This window comes from Grampus griseus (genome assembly GCF_964374135.1).
Source record: "Grampus griseus genome assembly, chromosome: 6".
Lineage (NCBI taxonomy): Eukaryota > Metazoa > Chordata > Mammalia > Artiodactyla > Delphinidae > Grampus > Grampus griseus.
The window spans coordinates 58,243,407-58,267,695 of record NC_139000.1 but is presented as its reverse complement, the minus strand read 5'-3'; the positions used below and the strand labels follow the sequence as shown (position 1 = coordinate 58,267,695).

At 36.9% G+C, this 24,289-nt stretch overlaps 1 protein-coding gene across 10 annotated transcripts in view; it reads left to right on the top strand.

Annotated features, from left to right (window-relative positions):
* Positions 1-24,289, top strand: part of PTPRD (protein tyrosine phosphatase receptor type D) — a gene marked incomplete at its 5' end in the record, with an annotated part of 417,042 nt that overhangs the window by 100,647 nt on the left and 292,106 nt on the right. For all 10 annotated transcript variants that reach the window (XM_082656696.1, XM_082656688.1, XM_082656692.1 and 7 more), the window contains one exon: positions 877-1,018. In XM_082656696.1, coding sequence (XP_082512822.1) covers positions 877-1,018 — 142 coding nt within the window. The remainder of the gene's footprint in view (positions 1-876; positions 1,019-24,289) is intronic.

Below are 24,289 nucleotides of genomic sequence, written 5' to 3'. Positions count from 1 at the left end.
AAAAACCCACCATCTCAGTGAACAGCTGGAAAAACACAGCAGAGTTATAGAAAAGACAGGTAGAGGACTCTACAGTTTTGTATGCATATTTATCAATATTATCAACATCATTTTTTAAAAGTATTACTTGAGTAGGTGACAAATACCTAACTGTTTCAAAGTAGAGTCCATAATGATAGTGAATTCAGGCTTACTGTTTAGGACATTAATTTTCTGCCTGGTGAAGCAAGCCTCCATTTTACAGCAAGAATGCCCTAAAAATGCAGAAAATGCTAAGCTAAAACAAATTCTGGAATGATTTATGGCAAAATTAATGCATGCCATCAGTCTCTGGGGCTATGAAAGCCATTTCATTGGCTGCCTAAGTACTAGATTTATGTAGTTTCTCTTCATGGTTTGCTCATCTATACTGTTCAGGATGAGACATTTTAAACCAGAAGAGCTATGCATACATTATTTCTTCACCTTATCGTCCAATTACTGAATGGATCCACATGTGCATATGTGCTATCAGAGACAAAATAATTTAAGAAGTGTATCCATCATAGCAGCAAGTCTCTTGCAAAATTAATAAAAAGGTCAAATTGCCCTAGATACATATACTAGAATATTTTCATGATTAAACCCTGGATGGTTTTCTGTAGAGACAAGAAATCTACATTTTTGCATATGTAGTTTCATGTCTTTCCATTCTGCCGTATAGGATTCAGTACATTAGAGCAATTATTCTGTTTCATCCCTGTATCAAAATTCAGTCTCAAAATGCTTCTGAGTTTATTCTGAGCCTAATGGCTGGTTCACCACTGCATTAAGAGATTTAGCTGAGAGGCAGATGATAGTAACAACACCTGTGACAGCTATTGTTTCCTCTAATAGGTAATAGAGTTTGACGATGGATCTGGATCAGTTCTCAGAATACAACCCTTACGGACTCCGCGAGATGAGGCAATTTATGAATGTGTGGCCTCGAATAACGTGGGAGAAATAAGTGTATCCACCAGACTCACAGTTTTACGAGGTAAGTATTCAAGTGCAAGGCTGCTGCTTGTGTAGTTGAAATTCTGTATCACAGGTGTTCTTTTGTAGAATCATTGAAAAGACTACAGTTTTCATGACACTTAAATGGGAAATGAATTGAAGTAAAATACTGATTAGGGTCAAACTTTATTTAAATAGACAGAGGGTGCCTTCTCTCCTAGGACTTAAAAAATGCTAGTCGGGGAAAGGAAAGAAAGTCCCAAGGAAGTGCTGATTTCAAATGCCAGATACCATTTTGATTTTTGGTAAAGAGCCTTGATAGGAAGCAGGGTATGCTACTGTTTTGCATGTTAACTTCACTTGTGTGTGGATTTTTCATATCTAGGTCAGCAACTACTTTTTGGAAATTACCAAAGCTGACATTGGTGTTTGCAAAATTAAAGGAATATCTACTACCTAAAGATGAGTTCTTATTAAGCAGAGGAATCAAGAACAAGAAAGGCACCTTTCTTCTTTATGTCCAAAAAAAGTGTTTTGTTTCAGTCTTTTATATTTCTTGAACTAACATCTGTTGATGCAGAGTGATTGGAAACAGTGTGTCCCCTTCTGTGTTTCCAGCTATGTGGCTTATGCAATGTGCCCAAAGCATGGGCTGACTTGCTAAATCTGTAGTACGGTGTATCTACTTCCAAGACTTCCTTTAGAATGACAGTGGTAGAGAATAATGGCTAGTGATTAATAATGCTCTGTTGTATTATATATATAATTCAATCTTTTGCATAGAGATAAGAATATTGCCTAATTTGGCTTGCGTCGTAGTTGACATTTCCAGACTAACCCTCTGTGCCTTTGTTTCTTTCTCATACACAGTTGCATTTGTCTGTTCGTTTTGTATTGCTTTGAACTTTGCTTTGCTTGATTCCACAACTTAGTAAAATAGCCTTTCTTCCGATGAATGGAATTAGAAAGAAGAGATCATAATTGAATAATCTTAGAGGAACATATATAGAGTGAGAGCATTTCTCCTCCATTCCATCCCCCCCACCCCCGCTTTGAGGCATGTATGTTTCTCTGTATGTTTTATACAATCAAAAATATTTTCTTTTAGATCTGTTTAGTACCAAAATTAATCAATCTGAGAAGTCTAGAAAATAATATTTACATATACATCCTACACTGTGCTTTAAGTACTATAAAATCTTACTAAGTCTTAGGGGAAATATTGACCAACTGGATATAGATCTTTTAATTGCATGTAACAGAATGCTGCTTAAAAACAAACAAGTCAAATTTGAGCTACATTTCTGGCCATTATGACACACTGTGTTCATATAGGAAATTCTCCATCCCCCTGTAAACATATAGACATGTTGATAAAATATTTGAAAATACAATTAAATGTGTGGTTAGGTTTACAAACGTGAAAGAAATTTCCAGGTGCTCAAGTGCTTCGGATAAGAGATAATTTGTAATCTTATAAACCAAGGTAATAACCAAATGGACTATATGATTTAGGGCTGAAGTTTTAACTCTCCAGCAGGACACAGACCTATATAAAATAAGAGGAGCTAGATCAGCTTTCTGAACAAGGTAAGAATTCTAGCACTATTTCTGCAGTGCGATACTTAGAACCCAGAAGCTAACATAAAAGCTGGTCAGAAACGGTGAATCCCATGGAGTGTGGAACAGACAGCCATGTAAGGACTCACCCCACAGAGACATCACCACAGTTCAGGCCATACAACCCCAGATAAGGTCATTTATTCTCAGATGGGCTCATAGGCACCAGTTCTAAAGCATGAAAGCCAGTTCCAACTCATGAGGGACAGGAAGCCCAATCAGTGAGAGTAGAAATCATAGTCTGTTAACTATAGATAATTGAACTGTATGAATGGGTTTTAAAAGAAGTGAATTCTAAATATTTGTAAAGGTAAAGAGAGGAGTAAAATCTGTTAGGTAAGAATAAGACTTTAGGAAAAAAAAGAGCAGTTAGTAGTTAGAAGTCAGATTTCGGAGCTGAAAGGGACCTTGGAGACTATGTTTATACATACTGTAATATGTATATATGTGGATATACATGTATATGTTCACATAAACTTAGATAAAAGGTCTGAAGATTGTTGAGTAATTTTGGGGGCCATTCATATAGAAAGCTAAATCAGATTCGCTGGTCTTCTTTAAAACTTTTAATCTTTGCTTATTCATGTAGTTTATAACTAATGCTATTATGTAGAAAACGTATTACAAAGATGCAATCAAGTAAAAGTTATTAGAAACTTTTTAGGTGTTTTCGCCTTCTGAGTTCCCGGAACAAACCCCTTAAAAGGAAACAGTGGCAGTCACTTGGGTTGACTTAATCTTTATGCATTTGAGGAAGGAATTAACAAGAAGTTGGAGGAAAATATCACTTTACATAGACATTCATATGGATTTATGTTTTCCTGCCTCCCAGTTGACTGAGGTCCTCCCATCTCATCTGCTTTTATCCAACTAGCTCCCACATAAAACAAATACATTTGAAAATTTTAATGTAATCTTGACTTTCTATGTGCATATCTGTCATATATAAGTACATTTGTATGAAAATTTATAATTCTAGTAAAGTACTTAAACCTTATTTTTTTAAGACTATGTTTAGCAATTTTGGAAATGTTTCATGAGAAAAACTCAAAGGTATTTTGAATAATGAAAAAGTAGTCTAAACATTACCTTAAAATAGAATATTTTTATATATCCTTATAGGATGAAATAAGTGGAGTTGGGAATTATCTTGTTTCCTAGAGTTACCTCTTTGTTTAAAATTTCTAAATAACAGTAATCCTATTAGTAATAGTCTTTACAAATATCCCAGTGGTAAACTGACATTTCTAGATTATGAACGTTGTGAACAGTTAACTAGATGAATGTGAAGAGTTTCATTCCATAGTTGATGGGCTTCGTGCTCATTTTAAGTTCACTTTTTCTTGCAAATCACATCGGCAGATACTCAAGCTCTCTGCTCTGCAGTGGATGGAAAATACTTTGCACTTTTCATCCATACCCATCGTTAGATGCCCATTTTGTCCACATGGGTCATTTACTTTTTACCCACTCTGCTGACAATGCCAAAAATGTGCCAGCTGTCACGATGGGTTTTGTCTAAGTGGACTGGATGGAGATCACTAATTTATTTCACACAGGCCACTAGAGGACCTAATTAATTGGAGATTTAATCATCTGACCTGTACAGCTAATGCAGAAGACATTGAAATAATACTCTGACCACCCATGTGCATTGAAGGGAGTACTTCAGGGAAAATCTTCCCTGTGTAGCTCGTTTCAAATTACCCTCGCTCTGAAAAACTGTTTTCATAAGGAAAGATAACTACAAGCTCGGGCTGAACATACCCTGGAATGAGATATTTGAGCATTTACCATTTATACGCTGTAGGCTGCAGTTCATGGAAGAAGTAGTGGGAGAAGTGGGGTTGAATGTGGTACTTATGGCCTCCAGGTCACTTAAAACTTTTTTTGGTTGCCCTGCCTGTGGAAACACAAGAACATACCATCTCCGTAGTTCTATAGCACTTAAAGGGGCTGAGCATAGTTGTCATACACGTTTCCCTTCTACGCAGAACTTTAAGTGAAGCCCTTCACATCTCACTGAGTGGTTATTAAGGGTTGAGTCTTACCTAATTGTGGGATTCTGCTAAGGACTTTGGATTTGATATTAAGCTTTCAGTGAAGGGCAAAGTATAGGACCAGAGAGGGTGTTTTAAGAAGAGCGATTATCATCCAGATGGAATTGGTTCTTTCTGAATCTTTGGTTCACTGGCCACAGTTTCCTCTTGTCTAAAGGTATTACATTACTTGTAATGTATGATAACTGGGGATGAAAATGTTCTCTCAGATATATCTTGTCCACCACTGGACAGGGAAAATGAGATATCACCTTCCATAGACTTTTCTTTCCTATAAGAGTCCAGGAGCATCTGCCTGTTTTAGACAAGTAGAAAGACAAGAATCCCCTTTTCTTGGGACTTCCCTGGTGGTCCAGTGGTTAAGACTCTGTGCTTCCACTGCGGGGGGCACAGGTTCGATCCCTGGTCGGGGAACTAAGATTCCATATGCGTATGCTGTGCTGCATGGCCAAAAAAAAAAAAGAAGAATCCCTTTTTCTTGCTCACATGACTCCCCCTCTCTAAGAGAAAGTTCTAGAAAAATTTAGTCAACTTTGTCTCTGATAGTCTGAGATGTCTAAATGTCATGTTTCTTGAATTTAGGTGTTTTTTTTAGGTAGTAATCAGAAAATACACATTTTGTTGTCATCCAAAACAGCATGTACTATGTCATTTTTCTGAGTTTAGTGGATTATCTGCTGAGACTTGCCCATTCTGAAATAACACTGATCCCCAAACCAGCACGAGCATTACCACAAGAAAACAGAGTATGATATATACCATTGTTGCTGTTATCTTCTAGCTTGTTCCTAGAGCACACACAAAGTAAAATTGTTGTCAACAAAAGATAGCTGGCCAAACAGACAATTGAGTTGCCTAGTTTTACAGGTGTACCTTATGAAATGGCACTTGTATTTGAGGATCTACTCCACATACGTGCATCACAGTTTATGAATAATCACCATCAAGACATAATACACAAAGTCCTCAAGTCCAGGTCTCCAGTAATTTGAGTTCCAGCTCTGGCTCTGTCCCACAGTAGCTGTGACATCTTGAGCAAATCTATTAACTTCCCTGTTCTTTTACTTCTTTATTTATCTTGGTGCCGTGTGCACAGGGAAGGCAGTGAATTGGTGATCACTCAGATCCCTGCTTTCTAGCTTTCTGTGATTTGGTGACATGCTTATTTCAACAAGTCAGTTCTTGCAAGATGGAAAAAAGATGCTCCCTGCTCCCTGAAGGTGACTGTTACTGATATAGTAAAACACACAGTGAGCAGTTGCATGAGACAGAAAAGGCATTTCACTGGGAAATGGAGAGAAATGTTTGCATAATAGGTCTGTTTCAAAAAAAAAAGTAAGCCATTATAGCAGCTGTTTAAAAAAAAAAAACAAAAACAACTTTTACTATCTTTCAGGGAGAAGGCAGTCAACTCTCTGCCATCGTGCACTACCCTGTGATCAGAATTAGCATGTTCGTTACAGTCTCATTTTATTAATGCCTCTTTTTGAAGATGAACACAGTTGTCCCTGCTGTGAAAATGGTACTTTGCCGTTTATGTTATAAAATGGTCTCGGCTGGGGATCCAAGCTAGGAACATTAAAGAACAAAGCACAGCTGCTTGACTGTCGCACAAAAGGATTTTTAGGAAAGACTGAAACAAAAGGAAGGATGGCCAACACAGAACAAACTTGCTGACGATTACGGTACCGAGTGAAGATTCTTTGAAAAGGCTTATAAAATAGTTGAGTACTTGGAATACATTGATACCAACACGATAAAGCCTCTCTGAGTACTGCATTTCCATGCTGAAAAGAGCTGGTGGTGGGCAGAGCCATATAAGTAAACAGAAACTTCTGACTTTCTGTAGTACTTACAAATAACTACTCTTTACGTATCAGTGTTGACAAAGGCAGGAGCCCATGTGAACAGTTCCGTGGAGACCCTAGTGCGGAGAAACATTAAAACTTATTATATTTCGGAGAATGAGCGTGTGTGAGCTGAGGCTCTGAGTGTTCCCTTGTGATCAGTCTTTTAAGGACCTTCCTGTTGGTGATGCATGTTGCTTTCTTTTAATCATTATCACTTGTTTTTCCATGCTGGGGTTATGTCTTAAAAGGGCTCAGAGAGAATGAGTGCACTTGTGAATTACTGCATTTAAGTGAGAACAGTTTCTACTTTAGGCTTCATATTATATTATTTAAGATAATTTTAAAATGAATATTGAGTCATGTGAGTGTTTACTGTTGATTGATTTGTTAATGGAGCCGTAGAAACGTCGAGCTGGGAGGGAATTTGGTGTACCGAGCCAAATCTCTTACGTGTTTGATGGAAGAAACCAAGGTCCAGAGAGTTTGAAATGATTTTTTTCTTGGTCATACAGCTAAGATTTCCTTTGGGTTTCACCCAGTCAGAAATAATCCCTGCCGTATTATGTTGTGACAATGTATTCTAGCCCTTCAGATACTCACTTATGATGTCCAAGACATTGTCCAGGAAGAACTATGTTCTTCCAGCTCACCACCCACAGACAAGCGGAGGTGACCGAAAACAGTGCTGTCGTGCTATGGGTGTGCAAAGTGGAAAAACTCCACCATGATGATGCATCATGGGAGAGAAGAGGTCTCTGTTGAGGCTTGAAGACTATGTAGGGTTTTATCAGGCAGAGCTAGTGTGAGAGACTGTTCGGGATAGAGAAAGTTTCATGAACCTGATTATATACACAGGTAAGAAATTGCTAAATATTTGATGGTGGGTGTGGGTGGTGTATTAGGGCTCTCCAGAGAAATGGAACCCATATAAGTATATGCATATTTATACTTTTTTTGTTTATATATGTAAAGAGATTTATTATGAGGAATTGGCTTATACGATTAAGGAGGCAGACAACACCCAAGATCTGCAGGGTGAGTCAACAAGCTGGAAGCCTAGGAAAGCTGATGGTGTAGTGTGAAGACTGGCAGACCCAGACTTGAGACCCAGGAAGAGCTGATGTTTCAGTTTGAGTCTGAAGGCAGGAATGTGCCAGTATCCTAGTTTGAAGGCGATTGGGCAGGAGGATTTTTTTTTATTTGGGAGAGGTTCATTCTTTTTGTTCTATTCAGGCTTTCAACTGATTGGATGAGGCCCCCCTCACATTAGAAAAAACAGTCCGCTTTACTGGGTCTTTTGATTTAAATGTTAATCTCATCCCAAAACACCCTTACAGTGACACCCAAAATAAGGTTTGACCAAATGTCTGGGCACCTTGTGGCCCAGTCAAGTTGAACATGAAATTAACCATCACAGGTAGGTATAAGCAGTAGTTGCTCAGAATAGAGTAGAAGTTAAAAGGTAGTAGTAGAAGAAAATGAGGTTGGGACATACTTCATTGGCCAAAGAGATTAAACTACACAAGTGAGAAATCATGTGACTAAGTTAATATTGACCATCTCTATATGAGTTGAAATTTGCAGAGGTTTACTAAAAATACTGAAAGTAACATATCAAACAATTCACGGTGCTTTATATGCAATTGATGTTTATATTTTAAAACTGGATATTTGGTTGACTTTCATTGATAAAATTTGAACAATTTTTAAAAATTCAACTTTCTGGCTTTCAAAATTAGTTTTATTTTAAGCTACTAATTAAGATGTAGTTTTCAAAGTTGTACATGCATAATTTGGGGGGGATTTAGGGCATAGATATACCAAATGCCTCATCTAGGGTTTAATTATGAAAATCCTAGTTATATAGCTCCTTAGAAGAGCAAGTAACTTATTTTATCTTACTAAAAAAAAAGACTTGTGAATTAATGCCACATTAAACACAAATATGATGACATACATCCTAGTATTCTTAATATATCTTATTAAAGATAGTGGGACAATTTAAAGACTGTCTTATCTATGATCTTTCTAAATGAGCTTGTGTTTTAATTTACATTTCAGAACTTTCCATGCCCTTATTTTTTGTATCTTTAACATTTACCCTTGATTTTTAAACTTTATCCTTGCATTAAATATGCATATATTATTTTCACACAGTGGATTTTTTTTTAACAAGTAGATTTTGGCCACAAGGTAACCCTATTAATTTTTTTTTTCTCACATACGTGATGATATGTGTGTGTTCAGGCAATAAGATTTGATCTCAGTTTGGGTTTTCCTAGAAGAGAGCCTACATTTTTTCAGAATATAACACCAAAAGAGCTGTTTAAAAGAGTGAAACTGTGTATCATGAGTGAGACTAGCAAATTATTATTACAACTTTCAGGTATTTTCTATCCTTCTAAGTTTGTATGAATACTTCTTTTTGTTTGAGTATTTGTTTAATTGCATGGGTAACCACAGATCAGTCAGACAACTAGAAAATTAAAGATAGTGGGAAAGTATTAGCTCATAAGAACTTGATAGCTTTTAGTAAAGTTGATTGTTATTTATCAATACTTACACCTTGTATAGTTAAACCAAAAATTCTGTTTGGGAAATATATTTGCATATATATGTATGTGTACATATATATATGTTTTATACATGCAATGTATATAGTGTAGTGTGTGTGTGTATGACATGTTGGCTTCGTAGCACTTTGCAATATGTGAAATTATATTCTTTATTTCTTGAAACTTTTATGTTTCCCTCCCCCCTTTGCCTATAAGCTCCATTATATTTTTCTCTGGCCTAGAAATGTTCCTAGCATTTATTGGGCACCCAACAAATATTTGTGAAATGAATGTATACATATAAAGAGGGGTATATAGATATGGTTATGTAAACACATACAGTGTATTGAGACCATTTGAGCAGGAATTTATCTCACTCTATGTATAATGGACAAAAGTGATCATTATTTCATTAGTCACTGTAGGATGGAGAGTGTGACTGAGACCCAGAAAATCAAGGCAAATGGAATGAACGCTACAAAGAGAGGTAGTGAAACAGAGGGAACCACAATGGAAAGATAATGCTCTTTGTAGCTAGATAGACATGGGTTCCTATCAGTAGTCCACTGTTTCTGACCTATATGGGTTTAGACACATTACTTATGTCTAAACTTGAAGCTCCTTATCTTTAGATGTGGCACAGTGACTCAGATATAAAAGTTGCTGCCTTCTCCCATTATCCGTTTGAAGCTGAGCTCTTTGGTTTGGCCCTCTTGTCCACTGCTGAATCCTCAGCGTCTGGAATAGTGCCTGTCTATGGTGATGGGAAAAAGGGTAGGACTGACAATTCTGGAAAAGTTTTCTGTGCCTTATAAAACATTGCTTAGTCCAAAGGACTGAAAATCAGCTTTTCACATGGAAATAAGGTAATATGAGAGTCTGAAAATATACATGCATTGCCAAGTTATTTGGAACAACTGAAGATCATTTATTGGTACAATGCTCTCTAATATGCAATATCTAAGAATTTTAACTTCTTTTTTTCCCCTAGTACATTTGCGCTTAATGTTGTGTTAACACACGTTCCCATAGTCTTCAGAATTTTTTGTACATTAGGCCCCGATAGTCAGTTGCTTGGACCGCCTAGGTCAAACTAAGGTCATACCTAAAATGGGATCTCTGTTCTATTATATCTGGACTGTCCCAGATCACAGAATAGATAAAAACCATTAATCTTTTTAACGTCTTTGAAAATGCAGCATCATTAGTTATGTATTTTAGAAGAAGTGGGAAAATCTCATATATTGTTTCAACCTTTAAAGAGGTAATGGAAAAGGATTTTTGTTTGTTTTCTTCTTCCGGTTATGCTACTGCCTTGGATGTAGGAAGTGAAAAAAGGTGTGGTTACGAGTTCGGGTCCTGCCAACAGATGTCTGAGTTCAAATCCTAACTCCACCGTTTGCTCTGTGGCTTTGCTCACATTTCTCTTAAGCTTTAGCTTCTTTGTTTGTTAAGTGGAGATACTAAGGCCTATTGCCTGAACTTGAGAGGGTGATTCCAGGAGATGATCCACGTAAAGCTTTTAGCAAAGTGCCAGGCACTCAGTTAAAGTGAGTCATCGTGGAGGATATCGTTAGTCTTACCAATACGATTACTACCAGTAATATTACAATTATCAATAATTCATTTTAAATTATTTCGATTAAAGGGCACTGCCGTATTTGTAAAGCAGACTTTTCTGGCACAGGCAGAGCCATCTCTGTAAGGCCAGGGAAACACATACTTTATAGTCATTAAGTTGTGCTGCCTTGTCCACTAATAATTCTATGGGCCAGATGCATGAGCCACCAGTTGGCTACTGTGGGTTCCACAGAGTATTTAAAATTTGAATGTCATCCTGACATAAGTGATTAGGGTGTGTACTTAAGAGAAAATGAGAGGGAGCTTTTCTTTTATCCGCAACAGAGTTATCTCCCATACTTAGACTAGAAGTGTCATGAAGGCAGGACTTTTCTCTGCTCAAGACTGAGCACCCTGCACAGTGCTCAACATGTTATAAGTTTTCAGTAAATATTTGTTGATTGAGTGAGCAAATGACAAGTTTAACAAAGGCATTTCTAAATATTTTTTCTTCCAGAACTACTTCATGTAAGGTTTTATTTTTAAAAATCAGAAATAACAGAATGTATTGCTTCCACATCAAAGATAAGCACACAGTGCATGAGAAGCAATTTGTATTAAATTCATGAATTTATTCATTTGATAATATGGTTCTCCCTATGCCAAGGATTGCACCAAGTGTTGGGACTAAAAAGATGGAAAAGACATTACCACCTCCTGCCTTCAAGGAAGCTACAATCTCTGTTTGACAGAAACCATAATTTTGGTCAAAACGACAAGGCAGTTATACATATATACTGTCATTGGGGATAATGAGGTCTATTTTTAGAGGTGTGCTCACAGTAATTCAGCTTACGCCTTTCTAAGTTAGTACTTGCATAAGAAGGACTAATGTCTCCTTGAAAATTCCATCAATATGACAGTAAGGTTTGTTGAAATGTAAAATGTGTTTGACGTATGACGCCTCAACTGACAGAAAAATTAAACTTGCCTTTTTTTCCTGATGAGTAAAAATGTTCTGAGGGAAAATTATATTTTATCCGTAGAAAGATTTGGGATATACTTTGCTTGGGTTTTGAGAAAATATGATGCAATAAAAAGCTTAAGTAATTACCTTCAAAGTAATATTCCCATTTGTTTCTCTCCCAACTAATAGTAAAAGGAGTTATTATTTCAGCACCATTTTTTATGACTATTTTTTGCTCTGGGTGGAGATGACAAAGCATACCTAAATAGGAAATGATTTTAATGTGTACTAATAAAATACCTTAAAACATCTTCTTCCTCAGACAACTTCCTTAAACAAAATTAATTTTCATAATGAAATATTTATTTATTAAAAAAAAATGGAAGTTCAGGTGCTTCTACCCTTGAGGAAAATCCATTAGTGTATACTTCAAAACAGGAACATTCTTAGATCTGTTACTTCCTAAGGCCTAACAACTTGGGTTAGAACCCTGTACCCTAAAGAACCTTCTGTTTACACTTGAGTTTTATGCATGTCATAGTATCTTATGATGACAGATCTGAATTTCCAGGTATTGCCAAGCCTGTTATAAACTGACATCAAGTGCTACAGAGGACTTAACTGGGAGTCCCATTAATCTTTGTTGAAGATGCATGAATAAAGTTAGCACTTACCCACTCAACAGCAAATGGAAATCCCTTGTCTCAGCTTATCAACAGCTAAATCATTGCTGAGGAGGAAGAGTTCGCTTGGACTTAAATTGTTCTTTGCAGTAATTTACCGTAAACCAGCTACAAAGAGGTAGGAGGACGTTCAGTGTTGCCCAGTAGGACTGGGGTTTAGCTAGTCTTGTCTTAATTTCGTATCAACATGTTTAAAAGATGGCTCTGATAACTCAAAAACAAACAAAATATGTTGATATGATATGTTTTAAAAAGCCTGACCAACTACATGCAAACAGTGTTGATTAAGCCCAGAGGCCATTCTTCTTGTGTCTTCCAGTGATGATTCCTTGGTGAAAGGCCCTCACCAAACCATCTCCGTGTTCTGGTGCCAGAAAATCTAGAGGGGGGTGGTGGAGGGGAAGTAATCTGATGTGGAGTTGAGGTAGAGACAGATTTACCCTGCAGCTAAGGAAACTTCACTGTCAAGGCTCTCACTTACCTGGTGCCTTCCAAAGCCCTGGGAGGGCCTAGTAGTATGTTCAGTTGATTGTATGTTTGTTTGTTTTTTTCCCTAAATTTTGCAAAAGTAGTATTTTTGCATTTGTTTTCATAAAGTAGACCTCTAAAATTTCATGTTTCAAGTGTTATAGAATCTAGATCTACCACTAAGATAAAACTAAGAGATATATGATTGATAAAGAATATTAATTGTGGATGTGAGTCTAACAGATGGTAGGATGAATGTCTTTCCCGACTCACTCTCCTTTGATCAGCAGACTTAAAAGGACTTTGCCAAATGTTTAAAATTCTGAGTCCCTACATTTATGGAGAGGATCTTAGCTGTGTTTGCTTCCTCTTCTGTTTAACATATAATGTGCTCATGGAGTGAACACATGCTGCCCTCTCCATAAGGATGGTTGTACGCTTCACATAGGATCCCTCCCCCGACCCCCTGTTAACTGAACTTTGTCTGGTTATGTTTTATTCCTCCATTCGAAAAGGCCAATGTTTCTATTGCTTCTCTTTCTATCCGAACATCAACACCAACACCAGCACCATCACTGAAGCAAAATAGTCTTGTCTGCAAGACACTAATGGATTCATAATTTTACTTTTAATATAATTTAGTTATAAAGTTTAGTGTTATTATTTACAAAATTCATCAAATGAATTTCTGAGCTTATTCTCTGTGAGTGACATGTTGTCTTGTATGTCAGAAAAGAGACAAGGAGGAAGACAGGCATGGTTGAGGCTGCTTTTCTTAAAGAGTTTTTCTGTAAAATGAATATTTACAAGATCTTCAGATTTCTCACTGAGGAGACATCACAGAACCTGTTTACATTTTCATGTTTTACAGATATTGGAAAAGAGAAATAAGTAAATAAATACAAATAATAAAAGAAAAAAAATTCCTGCACAATTAAGAATCACCAGGGCTTCCCTGGTGGTGCAGTGGTTGAGAGTACGCCTGCCGATGCAGGGGACACGGGTTCGTGTCCCGGTCCGGGAAGATCCCACATGCTGCGGAGCGGCTGGGCCCGTGAGCCATGGCCGCTGAGCCTGCGCGTCCGGAGCCTGTGCTCTGCAATGGGAGAGGCCACAGCAGTGAGAGGCCCACGTACCGCAAAAAAATAAAATAAAATAAAATAAATAAAAAAATAAAATCAAGGGCTTTAAGTGGGACATCGTACCAGTTTCAAAGTTAGTATTAAAAAAAAAAAAAGCAAGGCTCAAAGAAGGCACATCTTTAGTTCTCTGGTTAGTTATTTCCTATTGAGTATGTTCTGTGCTAAAATTGCACCATCAGATGTGGCTTTTAATGGCAACTTTTGCAAAAGAGTCTGAAAATAAAGAAAAGAAACTAAATTTACCCTTTTATGCAGGAGGATAGGTACACATAGAAATACCTGTTTTCATAAAAGTTTATTCACTCAGTTTTATTATTTCATGCTTCAATGACTCTTATTTTTCTAATTCAAACAACTTGGATCTTTTTGATCCTTTTAAACAGGAATGAAATTGGTATTGCTTATCCCATGAGAGCAGGTGTTATGTTTGACTTATCCATGCTTGTATGCACCTAGACAGGAGAGGTTACAAAGCATGTACTCAAATATTTGTTGAAATAATATGTCAGTAAATTTTACAATTTGGGACTGTCCAAGTGACATATCCAAAGTTGACTTCAGCCTAGTCATTAAGACTAGAAATAAATGACTTCCATATATCAGGTTTTGTACTTCCCCTTGATGTGCAGTCATCAGACATTTCTCCAAAATGATACTTCAGTTCCTTCTCCTGAGAAGTATAAACAATTTCACTTGCCTCTCAGCTCATAAGATGGGTGTTCCAGAGACCAGCCCTTATCAGAGGTACTGGGTAGATTTCTTCTTTCTCCTCTTCCTTTTTCCCATCTTTCCTCTCTCTCTTCCTTCTTTCCGCAAGTATTTTAGGTAACTGTTGTTAGTAGCCATCAGTTTATGCTACATCTCGTGACACCTGAGTTTCATGAATTCTCAGATGGAAGTATATTTATTTCTTTTATAAAGAGAGACTGTGTTAAAAAAAAAAAAGATTCTTCAACTATCTACAAAAAAGAAACAGACTCACAGACATAGAGATAAGACTTGTGGTTGTCAACGGGGAGGAAAGGAGGGAGAAGGATGGACTGGGAATTTGGGATTAGTAGATGCAAACTATTACATTTAGAATGGATAAACAACAAGGTCCTACTGTATATCAGAGGGAACTATGTCCAGTCTCCTGGGATAAACCATAATGGAAAAGAATATTAAAAAAAAGAATGTATATATGTATAAAACTAATGTTTTAGACAAAAGTTATGGAAAGTAGAGTATGGTTGTGTTCATTGGGTGTTTGAATAAACATCATTTTATACACTGATAGCCCCCTGTTAGAGCATTACCAGCTAAATTACTTCTAAATAAGGAAGTGGCTGTGTCTGTGCCAGCCGCAATTCTGGATGTTTCAGATTAGCTGGTGAAGGTAGTCTCAGCAATATAGAAGACATAATCACTCCAGCAAGATTAATAGCACACCAGAATTGTTAGCAGTTTTAGCCAGAGTAATTCAGAGCTCTAAGAATGAAACTGTCTAGACCCTCTGTAATAGTCTTTATCTTGCACGTGAAAGGTGGTTCTGGGTATGAGGTATCCTCTGAAAAGAGGGTATCTCTAGTTGAGTAGTTTTCAAATTTATGATTTAGGTTGTGTGTATGATAGAAACAATCCACAATCTTTTTTGATAAGAAATGATGAATTGCTTCTCACATTTGCCATCGTTAATAATTCTGTTAACCGTAGTAACTCATCTATGTTTATCACTCTTTTTTCAGACTTCCATAGAATCTGAAGGAAGGTTTCACTGTGTTCTATTTTGAGATGCTCCATTCTTTAACACATTGGTTTTAAAATTCTGTGAAGAGGTGGTTGCTATCCACTTGTAAGATAATATATGAAATATTAAGTACAAAATGATGTTATGAAGACCCTGTATTTGATGAAATTTTAAAAATGGAATTTTCACCCAGTTCATCTGCCTGGTTACAATTTGAAACTCTCCCGACATGTCAGCGCTCCCTTAAGTTTGATGGGGACACTGTTGTCTTTCTGACACATTCCTTGGCCTGTTGCAATTCAATTGCTTTGTATTTGTATTTATGGCCCAGTACCTAACATAACCTTAATTTCTGACGTAATTAGAAAGTTCATATATATTTGAAGGTAAAAAGGATTATAATATGTGTCACTACTAGATGAATAATTTATTTCTATATCTTTGAAGTTGCTTGAGTAAATGTTCTTTATAAAATATCAAGGTTATTATTCATGACCTTTTCTTTAAAGTTTGGGGAGAGTGTGCGAACAGCAGAGAATGAATTGTTTTAAAGGGTAATAATTCAGTCAAGATTATTTTCTCCACGGAGGTATGATCAAGACTGTGAATGTAGCACAGACTACCTAACATATACTGATGTTTTATTGAAGCTGTAATGTGTATTGATTCCATGTTGAAAACTATGGGCAAGTCTCTTTCGAATGAGGTCAAGAAAGAAAAATCGTTATTTCCTGATATAAACTAATTTATCATTTGAGACAAGCATTTTCTTCTCAAATTGATTTCTTTTTAAATGCAAAATCAGTTTTTTCCCAACTTTAGGTTACAGTAAAGCAGGAGGCAGGAAAAGGTACTGCATGAGTGTGTAGATTGATGTGTGTGGATCCAGACGCTGCGCTGGATTTTTTTGTGCAGGAAAGTCACTTAAAATGGTCTTGGTCTTATTAGATATTTTTACCTCTGAGGCTAGGCTGTTAAGCGACATGGAATAATGCTTATGAAAACATATAGCCAAACTTTTAAAACAGAGGAGTGGCTCTTTTTCCAAAACACCATGAAAGACCATTGTCTACACGTAAGGGGATAAATGAAATGAAAATAGACCTAATTTGAACAGCTCATTCTTCATGTTTAAATAGGAGTGATAGCTTACTTTCCCAAAGTGAACTCACTTGATTTTGCTTGAGTACTCAGTGTACTTACTGTGCCTTCCTTGAAAAGTTTGGGCCTTAAGGTCTAATTGCAAGCAAACAGAGTTGGAGGTATATTCTCTGAGCTGTGGGCTCCCACAACTCCCATTAATGCTAATGGGAGTTACACGTGTGTATTGAGGAGAGCATAATATAGCCTTTGAAGTTGGAGTTGCTAATTGAGTGTTTTCTTCAGCTGTGCTCAGCTTCAGTGGCTAAACTGAGTTCCAGCGGTCTAAAATGTCATTCTCCGTAAAGCCCGCTGAATATTATTAAAGCAGACTGGCAGTGAAAGAGGAAGCTTAAAAAAAAAAAAGAGTCTTTTCTTCCCCCAAATGGAGAAAGAATTAGCAGGTCAAACAAAGAAGGAGCAAAGAAGTCTCAAGGATGGACAGTCCTTTCCTCTAAAGTGGTTTGAGCTGGGGAACCTGTTCAGAGAGTGAGAAAGAGGCCCTTTCCTTTGAGGGAGGTGCCTGCTCTGTGCAGATTCTTTGTCGTACGAGGACTACTCAGGGCTGAATATAGCGCAGCTCTGCCTTGCACTTTGGCCAACAGACAGGCGGAGGAAGTACTTGTCCCTGTAAGTGATTAGATGAATGTAGCGACGTCCTAGATGTCCATGATCCCAGGTTTCCAGGCCGCTGATTTCTTATTTTTCCTTTTTTGTTTTGCATAAACTCCTTTGCAGCAGTAGTGTTTGTAAAGATAGTCTTTGTAGAATTCTACATTTTAGGCTTCTATAAAAAAAAGAGAGAAATGGAATTGACTCGCACTTATTAAAATACTTAAGTGATTATCTTCTCTAGTAGTTGATCCTCATTATTCATGGATTCCATGTTTATGAATTCACCTACTTGTTAAAATTGACTCATGGCTCCCAAATCAGTACTCATGGCACTTTCACAGAGCGGCCAGAAATTTATGTCACCCAACACGTGAGTTCCCAGCTGAGGTCAAATAAGGCGACTGGTTCCTGCAGTTGTTGTAATGAGACTCATGAGGTCAGAGGTTCGATCAGCTTCTGACCAGGTATAGTTTTGTCCATAGTGAGAAACTTCTCTGCCTGCATTCAGTCTGGTGAGATACCACACAGGTTAATAATGGATACTGTGAGGAAGGCCAAAGCAAAACTGTGGCTAGATCAGTGTGATGCCCTTGCTACTTTCTGGAAACTGAATTAACTTAAATGACATTTACTAATAATGGATTAATTCATATCATATTTGTGCCTGAAGGGCAGTATGTTAAAGATAATAGTATAGTATTAAAAAAACTAAAAAAAGAGAAACTCATATTCTCATTAATTGCCTTCCAAATTTACCAAACTACGAGGGCTTCAGTTTTACTATATCTTAGAGACAAAAAGGGAAATAGTACAGGAATAACTGTATTGTTCATTGAATAGGAAGACAGACTACTTATTAATTTCAGAAAGTTCTTAACAGAGAAGACAGTTGGCCTGAGAATGTAGAAATGTAATTCTTCTGGTCCCTCAGGGGCTTCAGGACAATAACAAAACCAGTTATGAAGTTGGTGGTTGCCTCTGGACTGTCATGTAGAAGAGGGATTAGACTCATTTTGTGTTAGCTCAAACAGCCCAGTGTGGATCAGAAAGTGGCAGGTTTTTGGATTGATCCCAGGAAGAACTCTGGAATGATCTCAGCTTCCTGAAAACTACCAGAGTAATTTTAGTAGGTAGAGGTGAGCAGTCATTTTCTGGGGGTCCTGGAGAGTCAAAGGATTCAAGCTTTGGGCAGAAGACACAGCATGATGATGTCAGAGATGCTGTGATGCTATAATATATTAGTCTGCCTTTATTCTCACTTAAATTTATTTTTAATAAAAAAGTCACTAGAGGAATAGTCTCTGTTTCTAAGTATGGTTGAAGTGCTCTGTTCCCTAGGATGAAAGCATATAGTGTATAGTAATGTTTACATCCTCAGCATTAGTGTCAGGGATAGGGTCCATCCCTCTCTCTTCCTGCTCTCCTCCCTTCTTCCAGAAATGGATGAGGCCACTGACACCAAAGAATGCAACTTGTCCTTTAAAATATTTCCTACGTAACTTTGTCTTAACATGTATGTAATTGTTACATTCGTTATTTGGTCTTTTCAAAAGCCATGTGGGTTGAATACCCATTATGTATTGGATGTAATAGAAAACTAAAATTACCCCCCAAAAAGACAAGATATAAGTAAAATATAAGCCCTTTATTAACTGATTAAATCTTAGGTTTATATTATTGAATGATAGAATGGTGACTATAAACATGAAACTTAGCTATTGATGTGATATTAATAATTCTTTTCATGTAAATTTTGACATCGAATACTCTGTAGTAAGTCTTAATGCTATAGCTAATCACAGAACATTTCGTAATTCAAAGTCACTTTTTCTAATTTTAAGTAATCACACTTGAGATAATTGTTGAACCATGCGAATGGTCTTTCGTAGAAGAATGCAAAATTTTCCCATTTTTAATATATTCCTTTTTACTTTTGAAACATACATAAATGCATTCTCTTTGAAAATATTTCAAACCACATAGAAGTAAACAATGAAAGATGCTCTTCATCACCTTCCTGCTCAGAGGCAGCAGTTTGTTGTATATCTTTCCAAATCTTTTCCAGTATACTATAGTTTAATAGCTGTGGAACACATGCATAGGGCTTTATAGTTGAAGCTTGTTTTGCTTTAACTAGTAGAATCACATTACATGGATTGTTCTGCAATCTGGGTTTATTTTTACAGAACAGTATCTGGCTTCTGTTTCCATGTCAGAACATATAGATCTACCACTGTGAGGCTACACTGTAATCTGTTGTATAATGCACTATAGTTTATTTTACTGTTAATGATTGTTTTATACAATGCTAATACAGAGCATGCTACAAAAACCCTTAAAAGATGCCTTTTGAATACACATAATAAGATTGTTGTGAGATTGTCACCTAGAAGTACATTTAGTTTCATTTAAACTACTATTATTATGGAGCCATAGGTAGATTGTACGTATAGGTTTATAAAATGAAAACTGCTATTCGTGGACTAATGTAAAAATCTGAAACATAATATTTTGGAAACACTATTTCAGTCTGAATTGCATATTAATACATTTATATATTCTCGAAAAGTTATTTTATTGAATATTGTCCACATTTACTCAAGATTCACTTTAGACTTTTGCCTGATGCAACTTTTAACCAGAATTTACTTTTTCTTCATATTTGGTGTCTTTCTAAAGAAGTTTTCAGGAGGGTTACTTTTATAGACGTTGTGTAGATACTTCTAGTAAGTGAGAGAAAAGATACATGCAACTAAAATTGACGTCTATAATAAATCCTAATCCAACAGAGACTTTAAAGATGGAGGAAACATTTAGAGTCCTCATTAAATGCAGGTTTTTTTTACAGTACTGGTACCACCTTGTAGAGAGCTGTTTTCCTTTATGTCAGTCACTCCTATGAAAACAACACTGTGTAATGGACATAGAAAGTCACAAAGATACTTAAGAAACTAGAAGGTAATAAAAACAGCAAATGCTAAGCCTTTAGAAATTAATAAATAATTTGGGACCAAGTTTAAATGCCATTGGTTTGTGCACATGAAGATATACAGACAGTGTAAGCTACAGCATTCAGTTCAGACAATGCAAAGACAGGTAGGTACACACTTGATTTGGGATCCAGTCCTACTGTGACTTGTCAGGCTGTTTTGAATGGATGTGCCCACTTGTCCCCTTCAGTAGCACCTCAGATACTAACCCATTGAAGATGAGGCTTTCAGAAGATTAGGCCAACTGATTCTCCGCATACGTATACAAGGCTTTGATTTCCTAACAGAAACACATTTTCTTAGTATCGATTAATTTGGGACCCAGCCATGGTCTTTGGGCCAGGCATGCAGTTGGCACAGGCTGGCTCTGTACCACCTCTCAGTAATTTCCACATTATCCCAGGTTGGTATCGGTTGGAAGAACTGTAGCTTAAGGACCTGATTCTGGTGCATTTGGCAAACAGAAGTAGCTGTAGCACGGAGTCTGTAGCTTCCTGCTGGGGCAGATTTGCCTGCATTATCCATTGTCTGTGGTAACCTGCCTAAAGCTGATTAGAGGATTGTATTGTGGACCCAGAACTTACCTTTCTTTCCTTCAAAGGTGAAGCTTCTGGCCTGCTGGCTGGGAAGTGTGTAGCTGTACTTTGTCATGGGGAGAGAGTTTCCAGGGAGAACCATCTCCCTTATGTGTCTTGTGATCTGCAGCATTCAGGAAAGTAGAGCAAGGTCGAGAATAGTACCACTTGTACTTGGAGGTTCCACCAGCCTCAGTGTGCCCCAGCAGAAGTTTTCATCCTCTTCCCATCTCAACGAGCTTCCCTCTCAGATGTCGTGTCCTTGTATCAGTCAACAGCACCACCGTGCTTCTGCTCTGTTGTCCAGGTTGGAAGCTTCTGGATTTCCCTTTACTTATTCCTGTTGTCTTGCCTTTACTTGTCTATGCATTCCCACATCATCACTTACACGGTGACCCTTAATTTTTCCCACGTCTTTCCATTTTGCTACCAACACCTTAACTGAGCAGAGTTTCCTTTTTCCTATTGCAGTAACTTTTCAAATGCTCCATCCACAGTCTCTCTGATGCCCCTCACTTATTCCAGGTCCTGCCACCTTTGGTCCTAGACCCAAATTCATATACTTAACCTTGGCATTAAAAAAAAAACAAAACAAAACAACAAAACATATTCTTCAGTGTTGTTTGAATTCATGTGGCAAAACATACAAAAAGGAAACAATAGAACATGAAATACAGATATATTTACTGGGTGAAATTATATAAGAGAAATATGTTTAACAGGTTATTTAGATACAAAAAGGACTAGTTAACATTGTTAAAACCTAGTCTTTTTGAAAGTTATAACGTAGTGCTGTTTCTGCTCTATTTCTTTCTTTCTATCCTTCACCCTCTCTGTGTTCTAGTCATCTACCTCACCTTCACCTTTGAGTAATTACTTTATAAAAATGGCATGTGCAAGTGTCAAGTCCTAGCAATATTTGTGATTAAAAAAAAAAATTCTCAGTCGCTTGGACAGAGGCAGGCTAATTTAGCTTTTGGCTTTTTGTCTTTGAATCGAATAATCACCATTTTTCCCCTCATGCTGTTGGGGTTGTATTATTACAAATAGGAGGTTTTTTTAGTTGATGAACAGTTTAAAAATTAGATTGATTTTACTTATTAGAAGGAGCGTAATCTTTGAAGTATTTTACTTGTTCCGTCAGACATTTGAATGTTCCACTATCTAAAAAAAGAATAAACCATGAATTTAGATTGAGAGACTCATATTTCAACTTAAAAATATAAAACCATTGTGGATGTTGACATGGAAAGTTTTAAATTAATTACCTAGGTTTAGAAAAATTTGCTTTCAGAAAGGTAATGGTTGTCAAATAGAGTTATTTTTCTGGAACTTGTTTTTATTTTTTTTTTCCCCTCTCATCTAAACTAGATCACTTCCTGTTGTATAGTTTAATGAAATGTTATATGGAGATTTTTTTAAAAGGTGGGGAAATTAAAGCTCTTCTAAAAACTAAATAAAATAACACAGTAGAACTAGACTGAATGGAATAATGTCCTGCTAGCTTAAAATACTGAATGAAGCCACAGTGTGTGCCAAAGTAGTGGCTTGTCACTAGGCTGTTAAACTGAAAACTTACGAGTAAATACTTTAAATGTCATTCTGTGGTGTTCCACCCATCCACTTCTTGTATAACACAATGCTGTTTTACTGTACACATCAAATGATTCAATTTTCATTTTGTCTGACGAAAGTGAAAAGGGGAAAGCACTGTCAATGCTTAGCTTGGATTCAGACATCTGTTAGAGGCCATGCGGTGTGGACGGGACACTGGACTGGGTGTTGGGACCCTATCCTAGAATCAACGGTATATGCCGAAGTGATTTCACAGCAATCCTGTGAAGTATTTCCTCTACTTAATAGATGGGAGACTGAGGTTCAGAAAGTGTTATGTCCATACAACTAATAATAATAGTACTCAACAAAAATAATAGGCTTACAAAAACTGCACTGTATGCCAAAATGCTTAAAACGCGCATTGTTCTTATACCTAACAAGTCACTTTATTCTACATATTAGCGCATTTAATCTCAATACCAGTCCTGAGGTAGAGGATTTTTTTCTCTCATTTTACTAATGAGGAGCCTGAAGTAAAGCGAGTCTTAGTAGCTCAGTTTATAATCAGAGCTAATGCAAAGCTAAGCTTGTCTTATTCAACATTTGTGTTGACAATTTAGATGTTGAAAATACCTTGAAATGTTTTTCTCTGTACAATATTTGTATAAGGAAGGAACAGGTATGGTTAAAAGAGAGAAAATGTCAAATGATTAAGAGGATAATATAAGACATTCAAGGATGCCTTTTATTTCTGTGAATTATTGGCAAACCATTTATTGTAGGGTTATTTAGTTCTCACAACGTTCAAAGTTTCTTAGTTAAATAAAATTAAATAGTGATGATCAAAATTGGATTTTTTGTTGATTTAATGTTTTATTTAATTACTTTTTAAGTGCCCCGTTTTAGGAGGGACGCTGCGTTGCTCACGTTCTGTAGATTCTGGTCTGCATGGTCAGAGACCTTCATACAGTAACGAGAGCTTCCATGCGTGCTTTGAACATCCGCTGTGTTTCAGGCATTATGTCACCTGTTTGTCATATATTAGCTCTGTTTATTCCCATGATAAGCCCGCCAGATGGGTCATATTTTCCACAATTTCCAGATGCAGAAATTAGGGTAAGTTGAAATGCGCAAAACCACAAAGTGAGGAGCATTTTGAACAAACCTGACCTTGAAAAAACCCAGACTTCAGAGCCTGTGTCCTTCCCCTGTACTATGCTGCTGACCTTTTTGAAATGACCGACCAACCGTGCAGTCCAGTGCTGCCATATTAATGTGTCTGGACCCAGCCAGGTGTATGTGAAGTTACAAACTTAACATGGCTCATTTCCTGCAACATCAATTTTACTCAAATAGGGGAAACAGCATTATTTGAACATTAAAGTCAATTTGGATTTATTAAGGAGGTGAATTTAAAATTCTCATTCACCTTAAGAGGAGACAAGATCTCATAGAAGCTTTGATGTTGCTTTTATGGTTCCCCTGGGCCTTGGCCCCAGTGACCTTAGCCCTCTGGCTTTAGGGGTGCCATATGGAAAACACAGAGAGGCCTGTACTTCACTTGGTTCTTTCACTGAGAAGTCATGTCAGAGTCTCACCAATATGTAAAATGCCACAGCCATATTGACCTGTGCTTGTTCTCTCTCTTTGGGCCACTTATTCTTTACCAGTTGTAGAAATAAAGATCACATGACCCAACTCATGAAGACCCCTGAAGAAAAGTGCCCATTAAAGCCTCCAGAATGAAAATAATCAAGAGAGTATTTCTCTTCTTTTTTTTTTTTAATTCTTAGGTACTTT